Genomic DNA, 26,026 nt, shown 5'->3' on the forward strand with positions numbered 1-26,026 from the left:
TTGAAAAAGTGGATCATTAAAACATAAGTTTAATTATAACAGTGATACTACTCAATACTTGAATCTCATGGTGAATCGATTCTCTATAAAAGATTATATCAATACCAGTTTGCTAAGTGAAAACGAGTGTAGTTTTTGTTGTAGCTTTTGCGGTTCAAATTTCTATCTAAGAACTCAGAGATTCAGCGTTTGTTTCTTAACGGTCGTGGTGAGGAAGGCACTTATTTCAATCTGAATGGATGAAGTATAAATTTTAACAGCAATTCATTTAGGTCGATTCGAAAAAGTATAAGTTTGATTGTCTCTTATGAGGTGCGAGAGATAAATCTGAGGTTTACTCAATTTTGTAACAGAAGTGAGTACTGAGGAGGAGGTCAAGCGCTACTACGTATTTTTGGAGAAGTTTCACAATATAGTGACGTTATGTTAGCCAGCTTGGTATGAAAATGTGAAACCACATTAAAACTTTCTTCTTAACTGCGGATTCGAACGTACCATATCTCGAGTGAATGTTCCTGGCTATAGGAACTAAGAGCATGTAGCAAACTCGCTCTGTGGAGGAGAAAAGCACGCTGACTCTGGGATGCAAACAGGCTGATACAGCATTGAGCGTTGGGACTCCAAGCTAAGTTGTATGGTTTATCCTAAAGTTCTTTCTAATGCTACCCTGCATAGTGACATCATTAAGGTATTGTCAATCGGATCCACTGATTATTTTGAAGTCATGCCAATTTTTCATCATCATTTACTTTAGATTCTTGTCAATGAATACATGATGATTATTTAAATATTGTTTCATGTTGTTGCACCTCGTACCAATAGGGTCTGGTTGCCTAGCGGGTAGGCCCCTTAAACCAGAATTATAATCATCATCATTGATCTAGTCGGTGAACGTGTTTAGTCCCACTATGTGAGGAACACCATCGGTCTGCATTGCTTGTGAGTAGTATCATAATATGGGTAACACCATTGGTCTGTGTTACCTGTAAGTGGTGCCATTATGTATGACATGTCATGTGTCTATATTAACTGTGATTAGTACCACCATGAGAGGAACCCCGTGAGTACGATACTTGTGATTATTACGACTATAGGAGGGAGGCCATGGTTCTGCTTTTTCAGTAATTAATATTATTGCAAGGTTCAGTGACATGTATCTTGGACCCTTTTGTACAACAAGCATTATCTCTGAAAATAAGGCATTGTGAATTGGATCCACTGATTGTATTTGATTCATGGCCATTTTGTCATTGTCTTTCGTTTTAGGTTTTATTTCACAATACCAACAAGAGCATTTCCTTTAATTGTAAGTGTTGAAAACTTAATAATCATAGCATTTCTGATGTTAGAAATTTCAAACAAACATTGATTATCACTGCAAGTTTATGAGGGAAAATAAACTTTGGTATCTATGTTTTTTGCTTCTCATTTATCTATGCTGTGTAAGCGACACAAGTGCCCCCGGTACAATGGATCCCACACCTTATTGGTTTGTAAAGAAAAACAGTTCTCAATAATGATATGAATGTTACAAGTTCTTGCACAGCAAATTGAATTGTTCCAGTTGGTGTATTGCTCGTGATGTCATTTTAAGTGTTCTGGTATTTATATTTTGCTAAGTGCTGAAGTCTACTATGATACATTGTCTTTTATTACCTTGTATAAGTAAGGTTATATCACCTTGTTGGGGAATGTCAGGCACCATCCCTGGGTTTTATGTTAGGTATAATGCCAAGGTTTGGTGTGTCTGGCTTATAAACCTTGATTCTCTTTACACAAAATTGCAACGGTTTTGAAAGCTTGAAGTTCTCCATCAACCATTTCTTACTCCTGAAGAAAGGGCATGTGAAGAACATTTTCTCTAATAATTATCAAATGGATGATTCTGGCAAGTTTAATGGCAAATTTCCTAATCGTCCTGATGTGTCACCGGTAGTTCAGTGTAAGCATAATGCTCTTAACATTCTTGAACACATTGAAAATAAGTTTATTAAATTTCAAGATTGGAAACAGCTGTATGTATCTTTATGTGTGAATACAGTGAGATGGGACACATGTAAAATGTACCCCTTGTGACTTCTAACTCATCAAGCTTTCATATGCCCCATCATTGTGTGCTCAAAGATTCTAGCATGACAACCAAGCCAAGAGTTGTGTTTGACGGATGTTGTGAATCTTGAAATGGGACAGCTTTGAACTCTTTGTAAATGGTTGACCCTGAAAGGTAGCCTGGCTTCCTGTCTATTGTTTTAAGGTTCATTAGCTATCTTGCTACTCATTCAGCTGATAATCCTAAGATATACAAATGTGTGTTAATACATCCCGACCACAAGCGTCTTCAGAATAGTGCATGGTATGAATTCTCTGATGAAGAGATCAAGGACTAGCACCTTACTACTCTTACAAGTTCTGCCCCATTTCTTGCTCCGAGATTTCTAGTTCAACTTGCTAACGGACACACAGAATCTCACCCTACTGCATATTTTTACGGTGATGTCGTGTTGACAGGCACTAGCTCAATTAAAGCAGGTGAGGAGCTTTAGTCAGAAATTTCTTTCCGGCTTTATAGTACATATGTGTATCTCAGAAATTGGACATAAAATTGTCCAGAAGCCCTGGCCAATTTCCCTGTAAATGACAGGGAAATCTTGTCTACATGAACCTCACTAAGGATGAAGCTATTAAAGCATTAGGTGTTATTTGGCATCCTAAATGTGATGAGTCTCAGTTAAAATAAACTTGGAAAATGCACGTAAGGAAATCACTAAGAGACGCATTCACACAATAATTGCTTCCATATTGGACCCTTTTGCATTGTTTTGATGTGCTGTGGTTATATGCAAACTCATCATGTATTCTATTTGGCAATTGGAAATTATATGGGCTTATGTGTTATAGCCTTTTTTCTGAAATTATTGAGATTTGGAGTGCTATGTAATATGATAGAAGCAATCTCCTTACATATATTGCGTACACTTCTGGATATTGTATAAGATTTTTTTATTTAATTGTAAAATCTAATAACTTTTTTTTCTGTTTTCTAGATTTGGGAATGCTGCATTATTGACCAGAAGTCAATTGGGTACATGTAACAGTAAGGGCAAGATATTGAAGGAAGGAGGTGAAGTAATTTGCAATTTGCCCAGTCGTAATGAATGCAACCTACACATGTTCTGTGACTCTGGTCACAGTCCAATCCATCCCGCTAGCCATTTGGCACTTAGTTGTAATGAATGTGGTTCTAAGTTTTCTCAGAAGTGGAACCTTCGGCGTCACCTGCTTACTCATACAGGTGAGCGTCCATATCCCTGTGATCAATGTGGTTCTTTGTATGCTCATAAAGCAAATCTTCGGCGTCACCTGCTTACACATACTGGTGAGCTTCCGCATTTCTGTAAGGAATGTGGTAAGAGGTTTTCTCAAAAGGGACATCTGCGTCAACACCTGCTCACACATACTGGTGAGCGTCCGCATTCATGTACAGAATGTGGTAAGAGGTTTTCTCTAAAGAGTCTTCTGCGTAGACACCTCCTTACACATACCGGTCAGCGTCAGCATTTCTGTGATCAATGTGGTGGTAAGTTTATTCACAAGGCAAGTCTTTGGCATCACCTGCTGACACATACTGGTGAGCGTCCACATTCTTGTGATCAATGTGCTGCTAAGTTTACTCGAAAGTCAAATTTACGGCAACACCTGGTTACACATACTAGTGAGCGGCCACATTCTTGTGATCAATGTGCTGCTAAGTTTACTCGAAAGTCAAGTTTACGGCATCACCTGATTACACATACTGGTGAGCGGCCACATTACTGTAATCAATGTGCTGCTAAGTTTACTCGAAAGTCAAGTTTACGGCATCACTTGCTTAAACATAATGGTGAACGTCAAGATTCCTGAGACCAATCTGTTTTGTAGGTTTATTCAAATGTCAGGTGTTCGGCAACACCTGGTTACACGTACTGATGAGCGTCGATATTCGTGTGACCAATGTGATTATAAGTTTACAAAAAAAAGCAAGTCTTAGGCGTCACTCGCTTGAACATAATGCTGAACGTCCAGATTCCTGAGATCAATGTGCTTTTAGGTTTATTCAAATATCAGGTCTTCGGCAACAGCTGGTTATACATTCTGGTGATCGCTCTATTGCTGTGAAGGATGTGGCAAGAAGTTTTCGTTGAAGTCGAACCTTCGGCACCACTTGCTTACACATACATGGTAGCGTCGACGTTCATGTAGCCAATGTGGGCGGAAGTTTGCTCACAAGTCAATAATGCGGCAACACATGCTTACACGTACTGGTAGGGCGTCCACATTCCTGTAAACTATGTGGCAGGAAGTTTTTCATGAAGTCGCATCTATGTCAATACCTGTTTACACATACTGGTGAGCGTCCACATTTGTTTGTTCAATGTGGTAACGCGTTTTCTGAAAAGGAAGCGTTTCGACAACATTAGCTGAACCACACTGGGGAGCGTGGACGTTCATGGAATCCATGCGATATTTAGTTTAATTACCAAGTCCAGTCTTCGAAAACACAAGATATATTGCAGCCCTCCCACTTCGTTGAAAACGACGTGTGTAACAGTTTTGGTGAAAAATCAGAGTTGAATATGCACTTGCTTATATATATATTAGTTGCGTGAAAAAAGACAGCGGTTATTAGATACGTCCACATCATTGTGTTCAACGTGGTCATATTTCAGCCTAATCTAATATTCGACAACACATTTATGCATTTAATAGATAGCGCCCACATGGGCGTAATGGATGAGGTAAGAAGTTCCTCGAAGAGTGCAAAGTGAATATATACAATATCTTACACACAAACAATGTTATATATGTGAATAACAATTAAAATCATTAATAGCCATTGGCATATGACTAAAATTATAAATTCAAATACTTAAGCTCCTCACGTTGGGCGCCATCTGTAATATAATCTTAATAATGAACCATTGCAATATGATGAAAATCAAATCAAAATATGAATATAATACTTAAAATCCACACGCATGGGTGCCAATGAAACCTTCCTGAAAAAATTACTAACATAAATAAGTTAATAAAGTAATATTTCAAAATGTCCGTATTACAGGCACCAGAATTCACTCGAATGGATCCATCTAATTTAAACAGAGCTTGGTAATTCTTTCTCTCCCAGGGCGTGTACATAATCCTGTGCACTGGTACAAACTCAAGGCCTTACTTAGCCTTCTGAAAACGACTTAATAGGTAAGGACGTCATCTAGCTTTATCAGTAACACAGCACAAGAAGCAAATACTGCACGTATTTAATTGATATTACACACTGGCGTCAGGCAAAATACTGTACTGTTTGTCAACTTCGATTGCACAAATCTGGTATGCGCAGCGCTGTCTGTAAACCTCAATAACAAACGACGTACAGTGTGGCAATACTTTTCTGAGCTGGAGAAAAACCTAAATTAATAGATTACATGTGTTTATGTTCTGTTTAGAAAATAGTTCAATATGTAAATTATTTCCTGTATTGAGTAAGGGTTAATGGTACATATACAGTATAATGTTCATAGTATTTATACAATTGTATTATATGTGAAAAGGTGTCTGTGCCAATACTTCTTGGTGCTAGTGTACACACTGTTCCAACAGAATATCAGAACTGCTTCTGAACTGTGAGTTCTGAATTCATGCTGTTCTAACTACATTTAGAACCATTTCAGAGCCAATGCCAGCAGTGCGCATTCAATACCAGGGACTGCATTTTCTATACATGCACTTTTAATTCGACCAGTAAATGGTGTGGCTACCTGCAGTACTTCTCATTGGAATGGTGAGGTCTTCCATCATCCATTGTTTAAGGTTTTGTAACAATTCGTAGATGGCGTTGATACAGTTCACAAATGCCATTTGCTGATTCCAACAAACCATTATTAACAATCAGATCTGGAAGCAGTCTGATTCATGTACGCTCATTAAGATCATTTTGAAGGAGTTCATAGTCAGTTCGGAACTGTTTGTTTGAATGAAGTAGTTTATAGCCAGTTCAGAACTGTTTGTAGTAACAAAATAGTTAATAGCCAGTTCGGAACTGTTGTAACGATGGTTCCTTAAACAGTTCAGAACTGTTTGTTGTAACAAAGGAGTTCATAGCCAGTTCGAAACTGTTTGTTGTAATGGACATACAGGATATATATATGAAGCATAATCAATAATGGTTGCAACTTTTTGGATGAAGTTCCCAATGAGTACTTGGCGATACTCTATCAAATAATTTGTTTGATCAATGGCTAAACTGCTTCTGCTAGCCCAGGTGAGTACTGTGTGTCGAGAGAAGAACTATGGCTATATCTGTGTAAGAAATTGACTTATTAAAGTACGAAAGGCGCAGGGCTTACCACAGTTGTCATTAACATCCGGGATGATTTACATAATTTCTAAGTGTGATGAATAAGACTGGGCTCACCACTTACTATCCGAAGGTTTGTAGATTGAAGACAAAACTAAATGTTCCATATCCGAACATTCCGTACAGTGACTTTCAAATTTTATACTGTATCTGAATCACCGCTGGACTCTAGTGTAAAAAGAGTGAGGTTTATATTGAGTAGTTCAAAATGTACATGGCCAATAGAGCAAGCGGAGGTACAGGGCGCGTGGTTTGTGTCTTCACAGTGGCTAAAAGTGGACCATATTCCCCGGAAGTTGAGCAAGAAATGAATAGTTTCGAAGGTTTGGTTGTAGAATATATTTTTTGTTACAATTCGCTTTACATTGCACTGACACTGATAGGACTTATGGCAATGATGGGATAGGAAATGGCTAGGAGTGGGAATGAAGTCGCAGCCCTAGGAGACAGTTTTCTGTGTTTTCCCATTTTCATACCAAAGAAATGCTGGGACTCTACCTTACTCAAGGCCACAGTCACTTGCTTCCCACTCCTAGCCATAATGCCGTAAGTCTTAATCTGTGTCAGTTTGATGCAAGCAAATCGTAAAAAAACAAGGTACATCAAACCAGTTATTAGACTTCCAGTGTATTGGGCAATATGTAAGCTGCATAGTCACAAGCTTTTCACAAGGGGTGTGCAAATTAATTCCATTCTTTGACTGTGGGATGTTCTTTCATTGAAAATATTTATCCCTGAGGTTCAGTTTCCAGGTAAAACTGGAGGTCCTGTGGCTATGAGCACAATATCAACAGTCACCTTAAACTACAGACTCGACTACAATACAGCAATAATACTGTTTGTTGCTCATGTTTCAGTGCAAGGTCTGTGGAAGTAATCTACATCGCAAAACCTTCTGTACCTTCACACGCTCTTTAAAATGGACTTGGGAGGAAAAATCAAAGAGGAACCAATATGCTTTGAGGAAACTTAAAATACTTCATGCGTAAGTATCATTCCAGGTAACTTCATAGTGATTACAATTAAACCCTTAGCAGTCGTCTCAGTTGGACTATTTACATAACTCAACTTTTATCTGATGTTCAAGAGATATATGAGTATCGTACTGTCTATTCTTAGGGCACATGTATATTTGTATACTAATCTCAATTTGACTAAGTATACTTTTTATGATTACACAAATGCAGAATTTCCAGGTATGTACCTCTTATTTGCCACATTTATTTATTTAGCGTATGGCCCATACAATCAAGTTGAGTTCAGATATAATTTATATACGTATTTACATAACAAGAAAACAATGAACAAGAAAAGGCTCCCTACAATTGAATGTCAAAATCACTGATCCACTGTAGTGCTTCTGGAGTTGCCATCTGGAAATCCACTTTGCTGCCTGTGTATGCCCGCGTTTCACACTCTCTGACGATATGATGTATGGTTTGTCGTGCAGCTCCACAGTCACACGCGGGTGTCGGCATCTTGTTCCATTTAAACAGCATGTACTGCATCTGCCATGGCCTGTTCTTATTCTGTTCAGAGCAGACCATGTTTTACGTGGTAGTTGGAATCCACTTGGAAGTTTGGCATTCGAGAACATACTGTGCAGGTGCGTCTCCGTTGCTGCTTCCCACCGTCTTTTCCACTCTGTAGTTGGGTTGTAGCTCCTAGCAACCATGTCTAAGGCGTTATGTAAATTTGGATGGCGTGAACGTAATCTGTTTTGGTTCATATTTCGTAGATCTCCATGTACAGGTAGATCGGGGTTCTTTAAGATTGTATTGAATTCCTTGATAAGAGCGGTGGATCTGCGTAAATCAGATGGCATTATTCCAGATAGAAGCGGGAGCCAATGAGTTGGTGTAGATCGAATTGTGCCAATTATTTTGCGCATAGTGGAATTCAATTCAGTATCAATGAGTTTTGTGTGATGACTGTTCATCCATACTGGAGCACAGTACTCAGCACTTGAATATACCAAACCTAAAGCTGAAGACCGTAAAACGCTTGCCGAAGAACCCCAGGTAGTTCCACAAAGCTTATGAATGATGTTGTTATGTGTTTTCAGTTTCTGTGCAGAGCCCAGCAGATGTTGCTTGTAGGAAAGTGTTCGATCCAAGATTACTCCAAGATATTTTGGGTTCCAGTTGTGAAGTATCCTGCCACAGAAACTTACATTCAATTTAGTATTTGCTAAGTGATTGTTTAAATGGAAACAAGACACCTCCGTTTTTTTGGTGTTGGGCTTAAGTCTCTAGTTCCTGAAGTAAGTTTCCAAAATGGAAAAATCCCTTGTTAAAATCTCTTCAGTTCTCTCCAGTTCTTTGTGTTGCACAGCTAATGCCATACCATCAGCGTAGCAGAATTTCCATGATGTAACTTCAGGAAGATCAGATATATATATAAGCTGAACAGGAGTGGCGATAGGACTGAACCTTGAGGCAAACCATTTTTAAGCTTCCTCTCCTTGCTCACATTGTTCCCGATGATAACCTGAAGCCTCCTATCACTCAACATATTGTTAATAAGTCTTGCTATCTTTATGCATGGTATGACCCGGAGAAGTCTATAGACCATACCTTCCCTCCACACGGTATCAAATGCAGCAGTGAGATCAACAAAAGCAACAGATGTTTTCAATTTTCTTTGGAATCCCATTTCTATGAATGTTGTAAGTGCCAAAACTTGATCGCAACAGCTGCGACCTGGTCTGAAGCCTGCCTGATCCATGGGAATGTGCTGTAAAATGGTGCTGCTTATTCTGTTAAATATGTGTCTTTGAAACAGTTTGTAGCAACAGCTAAGGAGCGCTATGGGGCGAAAATTTTCTGGCTTGTTGTTGGGTTTGGCAGGTTTCAAAATCGCAATTATCTTAGCTTTTTTGAACTCCAAAGGCATGTGTCCAGTTAGTAAGATGTCTGTGAAAAATGTTGCCAGCCATTTCTTTTCATTTTGTCCCAGATTGATCAAGAACTCGGGATGAATTCCATCGAAGCCAGGAGCTTTAAATTGTTTTACATCTTTCAGTGCTGTATCAATCTCGGGTACTGTGAAGGGATTTGCATATTCTGAAGACTGAGGTGCTGTTGACTTCAAGACTTGAAGTTGTCGTCGAATATATTTGGCGTGTTTCTTGTCACCTGGAACTCGTGACGTTGCAATTATGTGAGAGGCAATTTGATCTGATGTAACTTCAGGCTGTTCACTGCATACTGGTGGACTTCCTCCTAATTTTCTGAGAAGACTCCAAGCTTCTCTCCTAGAGCGAGTAAAATCTATCCTCTCAACTGTTTCTATCCACTTATGCCTTCGAGATGAGTCCAGACTGGACAGAAGCTTGGTTGCTCTGTTAGGATCTCCAAATCGTTGAAAGTCTTGATATAGTGCTTCACTTTCTTCATTCCATCAAGGGATATATTCTTTGCGGTAACCTCTTGGAATGAACTTCTTAGCTGTTTCTATAACTGCACCAGCAAAACGCCTATAGTTGTTATATTTAGGAGGAATCCATCGGATGCACTAATCAAGTTCTGCTGTGAAATTGGTCCAGTCAGCTTTACGAAAATTCCAACGAGAATGTGGTGTTAATCTAATTACAGGGATTGTGATACCAATTTCAATTAGGATGGGCTTATGTTGGCTATGTGGAAATTCACCAATCACTTTTCTCGTAATGTTTTCAGTAAAACCACTTTCATTACAGCTTACAAAACAGAGGTCTGGATTTGTATCTTTGATCCATGTAGCTGATCTAAATGTGGCCTTGTCTATAGCATCAAAAATTAAATGGAGGTCATTTTCCTCTCCCCATTTCATGAGCATTCTACCATTTTCATCATTTTTGGGGTACTTCCAGAGTCCGTGGTGACTGTTAAAATCCCCAACATAAATTGCAGAATGTTTTGCAGTATGTAAGACATGTTCAGGACAAAGAATGTTAGGTGGTTTATAGACATTTGTTATAGTAATGCCATGCAACTGTGTGACAACTGTATGTATATTTCCATCTGTATTTTCAGAAATAAGCGAGGCTTCATTTATGTTCTTACGGATGTAGGTGGCTATTCCATACACATCGTGATATGTCACTCCAAGAGCAGTATAACCAGGGACACGACCTCTGCTTCGAAACTGATCTGCATTAGGAACATGCGTTTCCTGAATGGCGACAATATCAATATTGTTGTCCAATAAAAGATTAGATAGATAGTCACACTTTGCATTGCTGATACTTTCGACATTTAGTTGGAGGAGTCGAATCGTTGGTCCAATGTTTCTTGTTAGGGAGCTCTTAAAAGAGCTGTTGAGACGTGTTTGATATGTCATTGTATGTAATTGCCAGATCGCAGTGATAGACTGTCTGCCAAATATTTTGTTGCTCGCTTAGCACCACCCAGAGGTCACGTGTAGGGACGTGAGCAACATCAACCCCCTATTTTCCACAGCATATCTGAAAGGAGAAGAAGAAGTGGGTTTCTCTTCATCTCTGTTTGCTTTGTAGTTATTGTCAGGAAAAATGGCAGTCTGAGTAGCTCAGGTTGTGGAGGGCTTGCCTTCACGTTTCAAGTTGGCATATTAAATCCTATATCACCCTGATGGTACTGAAGGTGCTCAAATATATTAGCCTCTTGCAGGAAGGATTTCCGTCATCTTAGTGTTTCGAAACCTTCGAAATCAATAAGTGTTAGGCTGGTGAGCAGATAGCAGATAGTGAGCAGATAGTGTTCCTCCGCTTCGATAATTTACAGCTGAAGAGCAAATAAAAGCCATAAATTCAAGGACATGATGGGACGTTTGATATGCTCTGTCAAAATTCCAGCCCAACACCAACATAGAAAGATGCCATCTGACACGATATAATGAATTACACGTTTAGATCATAAGGAGTCAAATAATTCAGTGGTGAACCAGTTCATTCTAGAAAGTGTTCTAAGAATACAAGGAAAAAATATTATCTTTGGTAGTATAATAGTTAATGTTTTAATAGGCCTACATTTATGTGGGCTACAACAGAACAAACAGTAGCAAGAAACATTTTATCACTGATTGATTTTTCTAAGAAAACAATCTGACGATTTAATACATGTTTTAAAGTGTTACATAACATAAGAAAAAATAGTTGAACTTTTTATGAATGTTTTAAAGTGTTCCATTACAACAAACATTATCAAGGAATGGTCATTATGTGTGTGTGTTAAAAATGATGGTATATATTGATGATGACTTATGTATAGATGAATAATTTTAGACCTTCAGATATGGGGAATATTGATTTATGATGTAAGAAATCACTGATGAAGTAAGTTGGGGCTCCCAAAACATGTATGTGTGAAATAATTGTACGTAATTCAAAACTGATAATATATTTTCAGGGCAGACCACACCATCACCTGTAGTATATTATGTGCTGGATGTCATTCATTGTTATTGGAAATAGTGGATAATTGTTGGCATTGGAACCTTGCTTTCGTTTTTTTCCCCATGGATAGTTTCATGATTGGTTACATAACACTAATTATTTTCAGTGTAAATTAACTATTCTTTAATGAATGAGCACCTCTGCCTTACCTACAAGGCCCCAGTAAGATTTCCAATGAACTTGAGATATCAGTACCTGAAACTTAGTGCTGATTCTGGGTCCTATCAGTGTTATGGACTTTTTTCATTAGGTAACACTACTGTAGTGAAATTTAGGTCACTGTCCATAATAAAATTACTGATTGTGACTGGTCGCTTCCTTTTCATTTCAATTCATGAGGGTATCAAGTCCATTAATGCAGTATTGATAATTCTATATTATCCTCTTTGGAATGGACATATTAAAATTTAGGCTCATATGGAGAGCTTGCTCATTTATGATTTTTACTCATCTTTTATCCTGATTGAAAATGTTTTATAACATTGTTGGTCAACTTTGATAATTGGATTTTCCACTGTCACAATACTCTTAAAGCTGCATGAAGTGTTGCTTTTGTGATTGCACAGAGGGATAAATCTAGGGGAGCACTATACTTATTTGCTGTTAGGGTGAGGAATTTACAGGACTCATGTGCATAGTGATATGGTTAAGTATTCCATTGAAATGAAAGGTCACCTTATACTGCATTCTAAAACCAGTTAATGGCAAAAGAGTTACCACCACTTTTCCCACCATGATATTACAACACTGGTGTCACCTGACCTGATTGTGTGGCTGTAGGTACTGCAACAGCTTTATTTATTACTTTTTTAATGCTGTGTGTTCGAGGCGTCGACCTATAGAGATCTTTGCCCCTACTTGCACCATGTAATATGAACCTGCATGTAATTTAAATGGAGGAAGTGTGGAGTGTTGAATGTGAGGAAAAGGAACGTTAAGGATGACACAAACACCCAGTCCGCAGGCCAGGGATATTAATCATTTACAATTAATAGCTCCTGACCCAGCCGGGAATCGAACCCGAACGTGACAGGCGGGCACGTTACCCCCTAAACCACGGGGCCAGCTTTATTAATGTTCTATGAAATCTTGCACAACTGAAGGAATGTTAAAACAACCTTATTATTGTTACCTTTTTAGAAAGAATTTCCTGCAGGATGTCATTAATTTAGTTTAGAAGCAAGTCTAGAGGTTTAGAGTGATAGGGCAGGCCACGATGTTAATGTGATAAAGGAATTGTAGTAAATATTAGATCAACTACATTGCTCTCCGTAAGACCTCTTAATGATTGAAGTGGCCTGCCATGTTTACAGACTGCCCAGCTAACATGATCTAGATATGCGCTAATTAGATAGTGTGAAACTGTATAGTTAAATGATCAATCAGTATTTTCAGCATAACTACATAGGAGTTAAAATGTTTAGCAATTTTAAATGATGTCACAAACCCATATGCCACTCCACAGCAATGGAATAGTAATCCCCAGTATTTAATGATTATGAATGAGCAGTAGAACACTAGAAGTTCAAAATCCGCTGTTGTCTTGTTCAGGGTAAAAATACTAAAATAATTCAATTTTGCAGTTACTGCTACCCATCTATTAATATGAATGTCATGAGGGGAATAAATTTAAATTTTTCATATCCATTTTAGTGCGTAGTATTCCCCACCTAGCCACTCATTCCTGATACCCAGCTAACAAAATTTATAGGGAGAACACTGCACTAGTTAGGCTGGTAGGACAGGATAAATTTACATGGAAAGCTGCATCATTCTACTCCCTGGATTGATACGCCATGCATATTAGTAATTACTGTAATCTGTATTTATAATCTGTATCAACTGTGTATCTATATATTGATTATTTTGGCAGAATTTTCTTTTAATTAACCATTTCAGGTGTAATAATGATACCTAAATATTTTTAGCTTCGGGGTCTTGTCTTTCTTTCTGTTGTTGTTTGAGTTCTTGTAACTGAAAAATACTGGATGTATTTTAACCCACATTTAGAATTATCTTATTCGTGGATAGTTTTTAGGTTTAATATCATTTCAGCTTCCAGGAATTGACTGGAGATTTATGTGAAGACTGAAACAGTGATTTTACTCTGCCAGAAAATATACATGGCCAAAATAATTTGAAATCTCCCAACCTTATTGGAAATTATTCTGCTCATGTACACTATTTTGATAAGAGGATTCATGAGGCAGATATCTTTTCAGAATGCCTTACATTCTTAATTCCTAAAGGACATAGCCTGTGAGAAATTTTCTTTCTACCTGAGAGGAACTTCACATTTATTGTAAGTCACTTACATTTAGTCATTTTTTATATTCACATGAAACAGTAGACGAGCCGTCAAAATACCACTTTGAGGAGTGATGAGTCAGACTGTTCATGAGAGTGAAAGCTACTGGGACAGTCATGAGCATCCTTCTTTGCAGTTTCAGAAGTCACTGATGTAGACTAATCACCTCACCTGACAATGTTTTCAACCTCACAATGCTTCCAACTCTTTCCCACGATACACTTCCAGCACCCGTGTTAATGGCCCGTCGATCTAGTTCTACCCATCAGCTGCAACCAGCACCACATCCCCTTCTCCAGTGTTTATAGACATCTTATTCTGCTTCTGGATAAACTGACATAGGTACTATTCTAGTTGCATCTGTTGTAAAAATCAAAATCTCCGTGATAAGTTTACAGAATCCAGTTGATCTAAATCTAGTATTCCCATGCAAATATCGTCTTGCATAATACTTGAAGGTGAAAGTTGGTTGAGATCTTCAGGCAAGTAGGTAAGAGGAAGGGATTTAACGATGGTTTCACACTCGCGCAGTATTGTCATCATCTCTTCGCAACACAGTGAAGCTGCCCCAAGGACACATCTCAAATGTATTTTCACTATCTGAATCTGACTTTTGCCTCCAACCACCCCACCATCCTGCTGTGGGAGGGTTAATCCTCTACTGTATTCACTGCATTGTGGACTCTCTTTCTGTGTGGTTTCAGTCGACAGTTCAAAACAAATTATCTGTAACAGTGAAATTTGATCCAATTTTGTTGCAAACACTTTTGGTCTTTGTCATTGAGTGATGAACCGTCGAAAACTCAGTGAAAATCCATTCGTAATGAAATTGCTGACTAGTTCCATGTGCACTGCCCTATACACAACAAATGTAAAGAACATAATCCACCCCTTCCTTTTTAATTTCAGTATCAAGAGTCCAGCAAGGTCGAAATCTGTCACCTCAAATTCCACAGCATCTTTTTTCTGTTTTCCGATAGAGTTCCAGAATCAGGATCCGCCTTCTTAGCTTTGTGCCATTTTTCATTTCACACATCTTGATAGCATGGTCTGGCTTCTCCTTCGACCTTGTGTAACTGAAAATGTTTCATGCAAGTGCAACAGTAACATGCGAGTGCCAACGTGTAATATTCCAACACCCATTAACCTCTCTCTAAACCTGACCACAACAGAGGGAATACATTCCGTTAAGTTTGGACCTTTGTCATACAATCATTCAGTGACAGCTCCCTCTTCCTTTTGCTGGATGCCTCGCATATGTGCCTAATTTGCATCATTGCACTGTCCTTAAAACACCCTGATGAAGTAGAATGTAGCCTTTGCCTCTAGCCCCTTCATAATGTCTCTCTTCAACAATACCATCTTTAGCCCATTCTTGCATTACAGCATCATACTCATCAAATTAATACTCACGAATATTTTTCTCAGGCATAGAATACCGTCTTCCTTCTGCAACATCACTGTTTTATATATTACTTGCAATCCCTATTGTTTCTCAACTTTTGTGTCAAGAGGGCAATGATGTTGGTGAAATTATTCTTAAGGAATAGGAAAGGATGGTAGATATACTCCATTGTCACAAAGCAGGAGGAATAAATGCAATTCGACCTGAAATGATGAAGTATAGTGGGAAGGAAGGGTTGAAATGGCTTAATGAAATAATATTAACATGGAGTGTTATTAAGGTACCTTCAGATTGGATGGAAGCTGTAATTGCACCTACCTATAAGCAGATAAAGAGGAACTTTTGTAACTCTTATCAAGATATCTTAATCTTAATAATCAGTATACCAGGCAAGGTGTTCACTGTCATCTTGGGAGGGAGGGAGGGTGAGATCAGTGGTTCAGAGGAAGTACAATGAAAAGCAGTGTGGTTTCAGACCATAAAGTGGCTGTCAGGATTGTATTTCCTCTATTCGCCAGAATGTTTGAATATCTTCTTAGTTTACATAAATCTTCTGCTAAAAGGTATAAACTGGCAGGAAGTTGTTCAGTAAGGTGAAAATTTGGTAAGCAATCTGGCATATGCTGACAACTTTTTCTTAATGGCAGATTTTGCCTGAAGCCTGCAGTCTGCTGTCTTGGAACTTGAAAATAGGTACAATGAGTATGGTATTCAAATCAGCCTTTCTAAGACTAAATTGATGTCACTAGGTAAGACAAAATAAGTACAAAACACTGAATGCGTTCTTACACACGATCATCAGTTCATTGCCTTATTATATGATATACAAAAATGCTATCTGATTTGAGTGTTGGTTCACTTTTATTTCATCTCCTTGATGGTGATTTTTGATCAGTCAGCCCCATTAAGGTACAGTGTTGGTATTAGAATAAGAATGAAACAAAATTTTCAAGGAATTGTCCTTGTACTCTTAATTTAGCCATTCAGAAATAATAATAATAATAATAATAATAATAATAATAATAATAATAATAATAATAATAATAATAATAATAATAATAATAATAATAATAATAATAATAATGGCCTGTTGCAGATTTTTTGAACTGACACCTATAGAAAAACATGAATGTCTAAGCACTGAGGCAAAGTACAATGAATGTGTCGTATCTTTCATACTTTGTATCTCAACCACGATCATAAGAAAAGGATATGTTTCTTGTAGACTCATTACACTGCACCAATCCACATGTGTCGGTGCTTGTGCACTTCAAAAGAATTATACCTTTATAGGACTCTATTGGATCATATAAAATACAAGATAAAAATTGCATTAGTGCAGTCCGTGTCTTTGCCCATTGGCAGCATGGCCTGAAGTTATCAGTGAAGTTAGCCAGAAGTTTGTGTTGATTAAGAGGATGTAATAAAGTCTTGTAGGTGTATAATTCAGTACTGCCATTACGGATATGAAGCTGATAAGTAACACTGCAAAAGATGCAAATACTGCACATATTTAATTGATGTAGTGGTATATTTTACACACTATTACGTTAAGAGAAGATATATGATTGTTCAACTTTTCAACACTATTGAAATGAGAAATGTAATTTTTACATTCCTACTTAATTATAATTGGTACCCTTGTCGATCATTATTCTTCGTCATCATCAGCCGATCACAAATAATTATGAGGGACAATGCACAGGTGAATAAAATGTGAATTTTAAACAATTCCATCACTTGATGTTTGTGAACCACTAAAACACTTTAGGGAGCACTGTATGTTGAAATTTCAGGCAATCACAAATATGTATAAAAGGCAATGCACATGTAAACAAAATGTGAATTTTAAAAAATTCCACCAGATGCTGTCTAAGAAGCACCATAGCACTTTAGGGCTCACTGTGTGTTGGAAATTCAATGGTACAAAGAAGTCTAGGATCAAATATGTATTTTTAGTTGTAGTTCATGAAGCACAGTGCCGATCTGCATGTATGTCTGGCTGCTCTTCAGGAATTTGCTCCTTACTACATTTACATATTTGATCTATGACTTCATCATGATTTTGGAACCATCAACACGCAGCGCTGATCCCTAAAATTATATAGTGCATCACGAACCACAACTAAAAATACGTATTTGATATTAGACTTCTTCATAAGATTGAATTTCCAACACGCATTGTTCCCTAAATAATTAAGTTGCTTCTTAGACTGCATCTGACTGAATTTTTTAAACTTCACATGTGGTTTACCTGTGCATTGTCTTTTATACTTTTTAGTGATCGGCTGAAATTTCAATGCTAAGTGCTCCCTAAACTGTTTCAATGCTTCACAAACAATAACTGAAAGAATTATTTAAACTTCACATTTTATTTACCTGTGCATTGTCTTTTATACTTATTTATGATCGGCTGATGATGACCAAGAATAATGGTGGAAACGGGTACCAATTATAATTAAGTATGAATGTAAAAATTAAACTTAATAGTGAACTCACCTCAATGAAGAACACTATGAAATTCTTATCTATTAATATTTTACACACTGCTTGCAATATAATCAACATATCCACTATATAAAGAAAGGACTACATAATTGGTGACTTAATCTTGATCAATACTGTCAAAATCAATTTCTTGTTGAATTGTCTGCACAAGACCAGGGTTCAACAAAACAGTACATTTCAAAATCACGTATTAGAATTACAAGCTAGGTCAATCTGACCGGTAAAAAAAATGAAATAGCATGTGGCTTTTCGTGTTGGGGTGTCCGAGGACAAGTTCGGCTCACCAGATGTAGGTCTTTAGATTTGACCCCCGTAGGCGACCTGCGCGTCTTGATGAGGATGAAATGATGACGAAGACGACACATACACCCTGCCCCAATGTCAGCTAAAATAGCCAATTAAGGTTAAAATTTCCGACTCTGCCGGGAATCGAACCAGAGACACCTGTCCGACTCCATTTAGTCATGGAGTCGGACAATCTGACCATTGAGACATTTCCTGTATGCAGCTTTGAGTTGACCAGAATTTTATATCCATCTCTGTTCCTCACACATGAGAGGATCAATTCCAGTTGATTCTGGCTTAAACTTCATGTGAGGAAGTATCTTAGTACAGAATCCTCTCCCCAGACATATGTTTCTGCAAGACCTTGCACATGTAACAAATCAGAATTGATACCATTCATTGCAGTTATTTTGTTAGAGTTACAGAGGGACGAACCATCAGTTAACATAATGTTATTAGTATAACTTATGCATTTTTCAATTTCAGTACAGATTTTGGCCTTGTTGGAATATCTGTTTGCAGCCTTGGTTTGCTTACACGTAAAATGGCATGAATTTATTAAATCAAACGCAAGGTTTAGGAACATTGCAAACTGAACTGTACTTTCACATTCAGTAAACACTTCAAGACCCAGATTACTGCAAAATTTAAGAGTATTAGCCACAGCATTATTGAAGGTTCATGCACCTAAGGAAAAGGTTTTCTTCTGTCTCACCCACTCTGAATTCTTTCTCCTTAATCTGTAATCAGTGTGCAGGCCTTGGACTTCCTGTAATAGTACCAAGTTCTTCCAGGTATTTCACCTCAGTAATATTTTGTTGGTCTGGAGCACTACCATCTACGAGAACCTGCTTTTCTGCTAGGGAATCCATTTGAAGATAAAAATTTCATTGTTCCGTATTGAAAAGTATCACAGTTAAATTGAAATAATAAATATGGGAGTTCAACCTATTCAATACAAGTAAATAAGAGATGTAGAAATTACATTCTTATTTAATTAAAAGTGGAAATGGTATCGGATTCGACCCCAGTCTGGGTCATCATCAGCGGATTATAACTCTAAAAACAAGGCATAAGTAAGAAAGAAGTTAACGGTCAAGTCCACACAATATCAGTTGAAGAGGCGATATAAAAATGACGGTGGTAGGCACTGTAAAATTCAGACGAAGTGGAATGTAAATCACTTAAAAGAAGTAATGCGTAATCTTCCGAACATCAGCACGGCACACGCAATGTTTGGCACTGTCTCACAATGTTCACGAAAAGCAGAGAACAGTTAAATGAGCCAGACTGCATACACCGTCAGGCACAAAGTCACAACACAATCCAAATATGAAGATCTAAAGTCATGAAGAAGCCGAAGACGAGCAGCTCAACCGAAGTAACTTGCAAGCCATTCCTTGTCATGTGTAGCTTTTCTTCGGTTCTGAACACAAAACTATTTACCAATAAAGATTAATTTGCTACACTTAACAAAGTAGATGCGTTCTTGCTTATAACAACAATGTGGGTATTGCTGCTGTTAAAAATGTACGCACTTCAGCTAACTCTTTCCGGAGTGGAGGAAGGCTTGGTCAGGTGGTGGAGGAGCCCTTTGGCCCTTTAGCCCATTAGCCCTTTAACCCATTAGCACTTTAGCCCATTAGCGCATTAGCCCTATGAGGAGGAGGAGGAGGGCGCAGTCAGGAGGAGGTGGAGGGACAGTACCTTCATTCTTTTGCCCTTATGATAAGACGTAACCCCTGGGTTCCATTCCGTATCATGTGTGTAGCACGATTAATTTTCGGTTCAGTATTTTGCATAGTAGCCCTCGCCTGCACAAGCTACATGCTTGTAACCCATGCCAACAGATTAAAATAATATGTTTCCTAACCGATATTTTATGTTACATGTTTATACGATAAGTTATTCAACTGCTAGGGACTTACACGTAAGCAGTGTATTTCTTATAGCACTAAGCGTTGTATTTAATTTTACTTTCCGCATGAGCTACATGCCAACAGATTGAAACAATATGTTTTCGAACTGATATTTCACGTTACATGTTTATGCGATAATTTGTTCGACTGCTTTTCGCACAATACAAATCATAGCAGGCAAATCATTTGAAGTTGTACTTTTGTTGTATTCATATTATCGTTTACTGAGTGAGGTGGCTACGCAGTATGTGCACTGCTTTATGCATAAGATTGTGTCGTATGTTCGATAGAGATATGCCTTAATCGAGCGGGATGTGGAGGAGGACGTTGTAACAGCCGCTATCTTGCACAAGCTGTTCAGAATTCGAGTCTTATTATTTTCTTTTTTTCTCTCATCGTATCCATCTTCCTGGAACAAAGGTATCCACTGACATGTTCTGAATACATGTTGTATCGTGTTCTATTCTAGTCTTGATCACTTATTTAGTGTTCTGAACACATCAATCAAAGTTCTGATCACATGTTGAAGTTAACGACATCGAGTACAGTGTTCGATTCTAGTCTTGTAATGTTTCAATCACTTCTTTTGTAATCTGATCTTCTTAGAACAACGGTATCCCCTGACATGTTCTAAACACATGTTGTATCGAGTACAGTGTTCTATTCTGGTCTTGATCACTTATTTAGTGTTCTGAACACATCAAACAATGTTCTAAACACATGTTGTATTGAGTACAGCGTTTGATTCTAGTCTTGTTATGTCCCAATCACTTATTTTGTCATCTGCAAGTCTAAACATGCATAATGATGTTATCGCTGCACACTCTTGCCTTCGCGAGGCAGGTTTAAACTCGTTCGATAGAGCTATGCCTTGACATAGGAGGAGGCCTTAACAGCTTATATATAACCGCTATTGTTTAAAGATAACCGCTGATAGCTGTCAAAAAAGCACGAAGGATTTCTTAAATTACCCACCACCACATTTCAAAGGTATGAGCTTTAGTGCTGTAAAGATAGATGCACGATGCTCTGTTGATTAAAGATGAGAGCTGTCACAAATTGCCTGCTAGCACATTTCAATTGTAGTAGCTAAAGATGGCAGCACGATGCTTTATTAATTAAAGATAGCCGCTGTCATAAAAAGCACGAGGATTTTCAAATTTCTCTCCAGCGCCTGCATAACAGCAGCCGCCATCTAGCGAAGTAGCCTCTAAGCTAGCTTTCTTCATAAGAGTAGCCGCCATCTTGTGCGAGCAGGGCTAGGCTGTCTCATAAGGAGCTATGTATAGCCACCATCTGGTCGCTGCCATCTTGCGCAAGCATCCCTAGGGAGTCTCATAAGAACAGCAGCCATCTTGTGCAAGCACCCTTAAGCTGCCTCATGACAAGCTATGTATAACCGCCATCTTGTAGAATTAGATAGCTGTCAATGCCAAAGGGCCTAAGTAGGAACCGAACCGTTGATCTCATCATTAAACTACTTTATTCTTATGCTATTATGTTGCTGATACTGCGAACCCCGGTATTCGGCAGAAAAATTTTGCCCGTTTTGCTCTACGACGCACCGTTTTCGAGATATTTAACATTTTGCATTTAAGTCCCAAATTTAATGAATCGAACCAGCACGGTACGTTATACTCTCTAACATAGCAAGACCTAATCAAGTTACGAAGACTTGCTTCAATGCAAGCTAAAACAGACGAAATGCCAAAAGGCTTAAGAAAGAATCGAACCGTTATCTCATCATTAGACTACTTTTTTCTTATACTATCATGTTCCTCATACTGCGAACCTGGGTAATTGGCAGAAATATTTTGTCCGTTTTGCTCTTCGACGCACCGTTTTCGAGATATTTAACAGTTTGCATTCAAGCCTCAAATTTAAAAAATCTAACCAGTACGGCACGTTAGCCTCTAAGCTAGATTTCTTGATAAGAACAGCTGCCATCTTGCTCAAGCACCCTTAAGGCGTCTCATAATGAGCCGTGTATAGCCGCCATCTTTTGTCCGCCATCTTGCGCAAGCATTATTAGGGCGTCTCAAGCCATCTTGTGGAAGCACCCTTAAGCCATCTCATAAGAGCAGCCGCCATATTGAGCAAGCGCCCTTAAGGCGTCTCATAAGGACTCATGTATAGCCGCCATCTTGTAGCCGCCATCTTGCTCAAGCATCCCAAGGTTGTCTCATAAGAGCAGCAGCCATTTTGCAGCCACCATCTTGCGCAAGCATTATTACGGCGTCTCATAAGAGCAGCAGCCATCTTGTGCAAGCACCATTAAGGAGTCTCATAAGGAGCAATGTATAGCCGCCATCTTGCGCAGGCATCCGAAGGGCGTCCCATAAAACCCTATGTGTAACAGCCATCTTGCAGCCACCTTCTTGCGCAAGCACCCTTAAGGCGTCTCGTAAGGAGTCATGTATAGCCGCCATCTTGTGCAATTGACGTCGGGAAGTGTATCCGGCCGTAAAACTGAGGTTAAGCCCCCTCCATGAGGTGAGGCTTGCTGCCTTGTGCGTTAAAAGTTAGGTTAAGCTCCTCTAAGGTAGCGGATGTGAGGTTGGGCGGTGTCTCATAAGGAGCCATGTATAGCAGCCATCTTGTGTAATTGGCGTCGAGAAGGGCATCCGGCCGTAAAACTGGGGTTAGGCCCTTCCATGAGGTTAGACTTGCTGTCTTGTGTTAGGTTAAGTCCCGCCAAGATAGCGGATGTGAGGCTAGGCGGTGTCTCATAAGGAGCCATGTATAGCCGCCATATTGTGCAATTGGCGTCGGGAAGGGCATCCAGCGGAAAACTGAGGTTAGGTCCTTCCTTGAGGTTAGGCTTGCTGTCTTGTGCGTCAAAAGTTAGGTTAAGCCCCTTCAAGATAGCAGATGTAAGGTTAAGCTCACAGTCTTAGGCGTCAGGAAGGGCAGCCTGCCTAAAGCTGACGTCAAGCCCTCTATGAGGTTAGGCTAGCTCTCTTACGGGTAAGTGAGGCCGCACACCGGACGCGTCAACATCTGCAACGCAACATGAAAAACGACTCGCTTGTTTGTCGCACTCGTGATGCAGACTTGTAGCCGCACACCGGAGAAGCATGTGTCTGCATCAATACGCTACGCATTATCAGCTGTTAACATGGCCTCCTCGAGTGAAGATGATGTTTTGCTGTACATGTGGTTGAAATTGCGTAACAAGAGGAAAAGAAAATGGATTCATGATTTTAATATGTCGTGTGCTCAACATGGTGCTTATACCTTAGCGCATGATTTACTAAAAGATCCGGTAAAATTCCAGTCATACTACCGAATGTACCCCGAAAGCTACACAGAACTTCTTCAGAAAATTTCTCCATTATTAAGAAAACAAGACACAAACTGCAGTAAGGCTATAAGTCCTGATGAAAAGCTACTTATAACACTAAGGTAATTTCAAAGCTTAGAATAATAATTTGTTGTTAAAATATTTAAATTATTTATTAGATGATGAACACAGCTGCGAAATTGTTCATATTGACAAAGTATATAAATAATATGTGTGCAATGTTTTGGTTTTTTCACTTATAACTTCATACCATACAGTGCTGTCTTTGTAACTACGTCTTATCAGTATGAGTGATCACGTTCTTCCTCGTTTTCTTCTGGTAAATTCTCTGCATACGAGAATGGTGAGATAGTATATGAGGAGCCCGTCTGACCACCGTAATGCAATACGGAAGTTGATGGATGGGAATGAGTATCACTACACTGAACATTCCTGGCTGATCCGTACAGCATGTCATTTAATTTTTGCTGCACAAACAACTTAAATGAGCTTTTAGCTGCAGGTGATAATTTAGCCACATCTGGTAGCAGGCTTTTGAAAAACAACTCATCAGGGTTATTACACTCCGCTTCAGCCGTACGCTTTGTTTTCATCTGAATATATGAAGAGAAAACTTCGTCAATATCCATTTTAAGGGCGCTTCTTTTTGTATCTCTTCTACGTGTTCGAGGTAGCGGCTGCATAATTTCTTGAGCACTATTCTCCTCGTCGTTTTCTTTTGTCATGGCCACTGATGATGGTTGTTCCTCTGTAGCAGATTGCTCCTCTTCATACGGATTTTCTACGTTTCCCACTTGTCTTCTTGATTTCGTAAATGGTGTCAAAAACGCCAAGTAGTCTGCAAGATAGTAGGGCTTTTTGGTTACTGCTGCTGAACCACTGGTAGGAGCTTGCCTTAAGTATCTGGACCAACAGTTCCTACAGTTTCTCCATTTGTCTTTACAGGTGGCCACTGCAATGAGAAAATACACTTATTATTATTATTATTATTATTATTATTATTATTATTATTATTTATTTTATTTCATATAAAGGATGTCCTTGAGGCCAGAGCCCTATAGTAGGACTATACACACAATAGCTATACCAATGAATGCTTATTAACACATAAAAAATAAATTCACAACAAACATTTTATAACAAAAACAGTGCAGTTCAATGATATTAAATTTATAGAATGTGTGTATATGAGTGCAATTGTCAATAGTTTAATTTGGCTAAAATAATTTTTTACAAGCTTTTTAAAATTTAATTTTGCAGTAATAGTATTCATGGTCCTTTATTTCCAGGTACTTAGCTACTGGCAACAGCTTCAGATGCTTGAGCTTTCAGTTTAAAAGAGGAGAAACAACAATCGGCAAAATTGTGGATGAAGTGTGTTCGGCAGTATGGACAACACTTCAACCTGAGTTTATGCCTGCACCCTCAAAGGAGTTATGGGAGAATATTTCCGAAAGATATTTGGAACTCTGGAATATGCCTAACTGCATTGGTGCCATAGACGGGAAACACGTTCGTATCCAGTGTCCGAGAAACAGTGGCTCATCCTTCTATAACTACAAGGGCTATTTTTCTATTGTTCTATTAGCTTTGGTTGATGCAGATGGACTTTTCATTGTTATAGAAGCTGGTGACTATGGCAGAAACAGTGATGGTGGCGTGTTGCGAAACTCAGCTTTAGGAAGAAACCTTCAGCAGGGCACACTGAATATACCTGATCCCAAGAGGCTACCGAAAGATGATGATCACTGTTCACCATTTCCTTATTTTTTCGTTGGTGATGAAGCTTTCCCATTACAGAAGCATATCATGAGACCCTATCCGCGAAGAGAACTTACAAATGAAAGGCGGATTTTTAATTATAGGCTTAGCAGAGCTAGAAAGAGTGTAGAATGTGGTTTTGGAATGCTTGCTTCTAAATTTAGAGTTCTCGGTACAGCTATAGCCTGCAAACCTGATAAAATAGACAACATAATACGAGCAATTTGTGTTCTGCATAACTTCATTAGACTAAAAGACGGCGTTTTTAGTGAACCGAGTGTAACAGATAAGGATGAAAATACTGACAATACGATGCGTGTGTTGCAGAGATTGCAACCCTGCAACAGAAGAGCAACAGTTGAGGCTGTTGAATTAAGAAATCACTTGTGTTCTTACTTTATGAAACCAAACGTAGCCCTTTCTTGGCAGAATAAGTACGCTATAGAATAAATATAAATATAGCTGCACTATACATTATCAGTAATTCTGGTTGCGCAAGAAATGTTTATTCTTACATAATTAAACATGTAATTACTGTACATGGACCTAATTAATAAATATGTTACTGAATGTAAGTTACTTACCATTTAAATTTAATTCTTTGGACACTGCATGCCACGCTTTATCCACCTCGTTCTTATTCGAATGTCCTGGTAGCGAATAATCATATATTATTGGATATTTCTCCACGGATTGCACTAATTTAATGTTGATTTGTTCTTCATTCAT

General features: G+C 38.5%; 2 protein-coding genes across 2 annotated transcripts; one reads left to right on the forward strand and one right to left on the reverse strand.

The window, feature by feature from the left end:
• Positions 1–3,119: 3,119 nt before the first annotated feature.
• On the forward strand, positions 3,120–25,867 carry LOC137502385 (putative nuclease HARBI1). The gene is made up of 3 exons (XM_068229441.1): positions 3,120–3,292; positions 7,249–7,376; positions 24,826–25,867. Exons 1-3 carry the CDS (start codon positions 3,152–3,154, stop codon positions 25,745–25,747), a joined length of 1,191 nt encoding a protein of 396 aa, XP_068085542.1. The 5' UTR covers positions 3,120–3,151; the 3' UTR covers positions 25,748–25,867.
• LOC137502386 (transcription factor Adf-1-like) lies at positions 23,790–26,026 on the reverse strand. The gene is made up of 2 exons (XM_068229442.1): positions 25,882–26,026; positions 23,790–24,488 (listed from the first exon to the last, which is right to left on the reverse strand). The coding sequence occupies exons 1-2, from the start codon at positions 26,024–26,026 to the stop codon at positions 23,818–23,820; spliced, it is 816 nt and encodes a 271-aa protein (XP_068085543.1). The 3' UTR covers positions 23,790–23,817.

This window comes from Anabrus simplex, chromosome 10, assembly GCF_040414725.1.
Source record: "Anabrus simplex isolate iqAnaSimp1 chromosome 10, ASM4041472v1, whole genome shotgun sequence".
In the NCBI taxonomy this organism is placed as follows: domain Eukaryota; kingdom Metazoa; phylum Arthropoda; class Insecta; order Orthoptera; family Tettigoniidae; genus Anabrus; species Anabrus simplex.

What these genes read in the sequence shown, in the direction of transcription:
- LOC137502385 (XM_068229441.1), top strand. Translation starts at nt 3,152, where the DNA reads ATGAATGCAACCTACACATGTTCTGTGACTCTGGTCACAGTCCAATCC. An exon ending in TCACCTGCTTACTCATACAG is followed by an intron (nt 3,293 to 7,248) that starts GTGAGCGTCCAT and finishes CTCATGTTTCAG; the next exon opens with TGCAAGGTCTGTGGAAGTAA. An exon ending in AAACTTAAAATACTTCATGC is followed by an intron (nt 7,377 to 24,825) that starts GTAAGTATCATT and finishes CTTTATTTCCAG; the next exon opens with GTACTTAGCTACTGGCAACA.
- LOC137502386 (XM_068229442.1), bottom strand. Translation starts at nt 26,026, where the DNA reads ATGAATGAAGAACAAATCAACATTAAATTAGTGCAATCCGTGGAGAAA. An exon ending in CAAAGAATTAAATTTAAATG is followed by an intron (nt 24,489 to 25,881) that starts GTAAGTAACTTA and finishes TTCTCATTGCAG; the next exon opens with TGGCCACCTGTAAAGACAAA.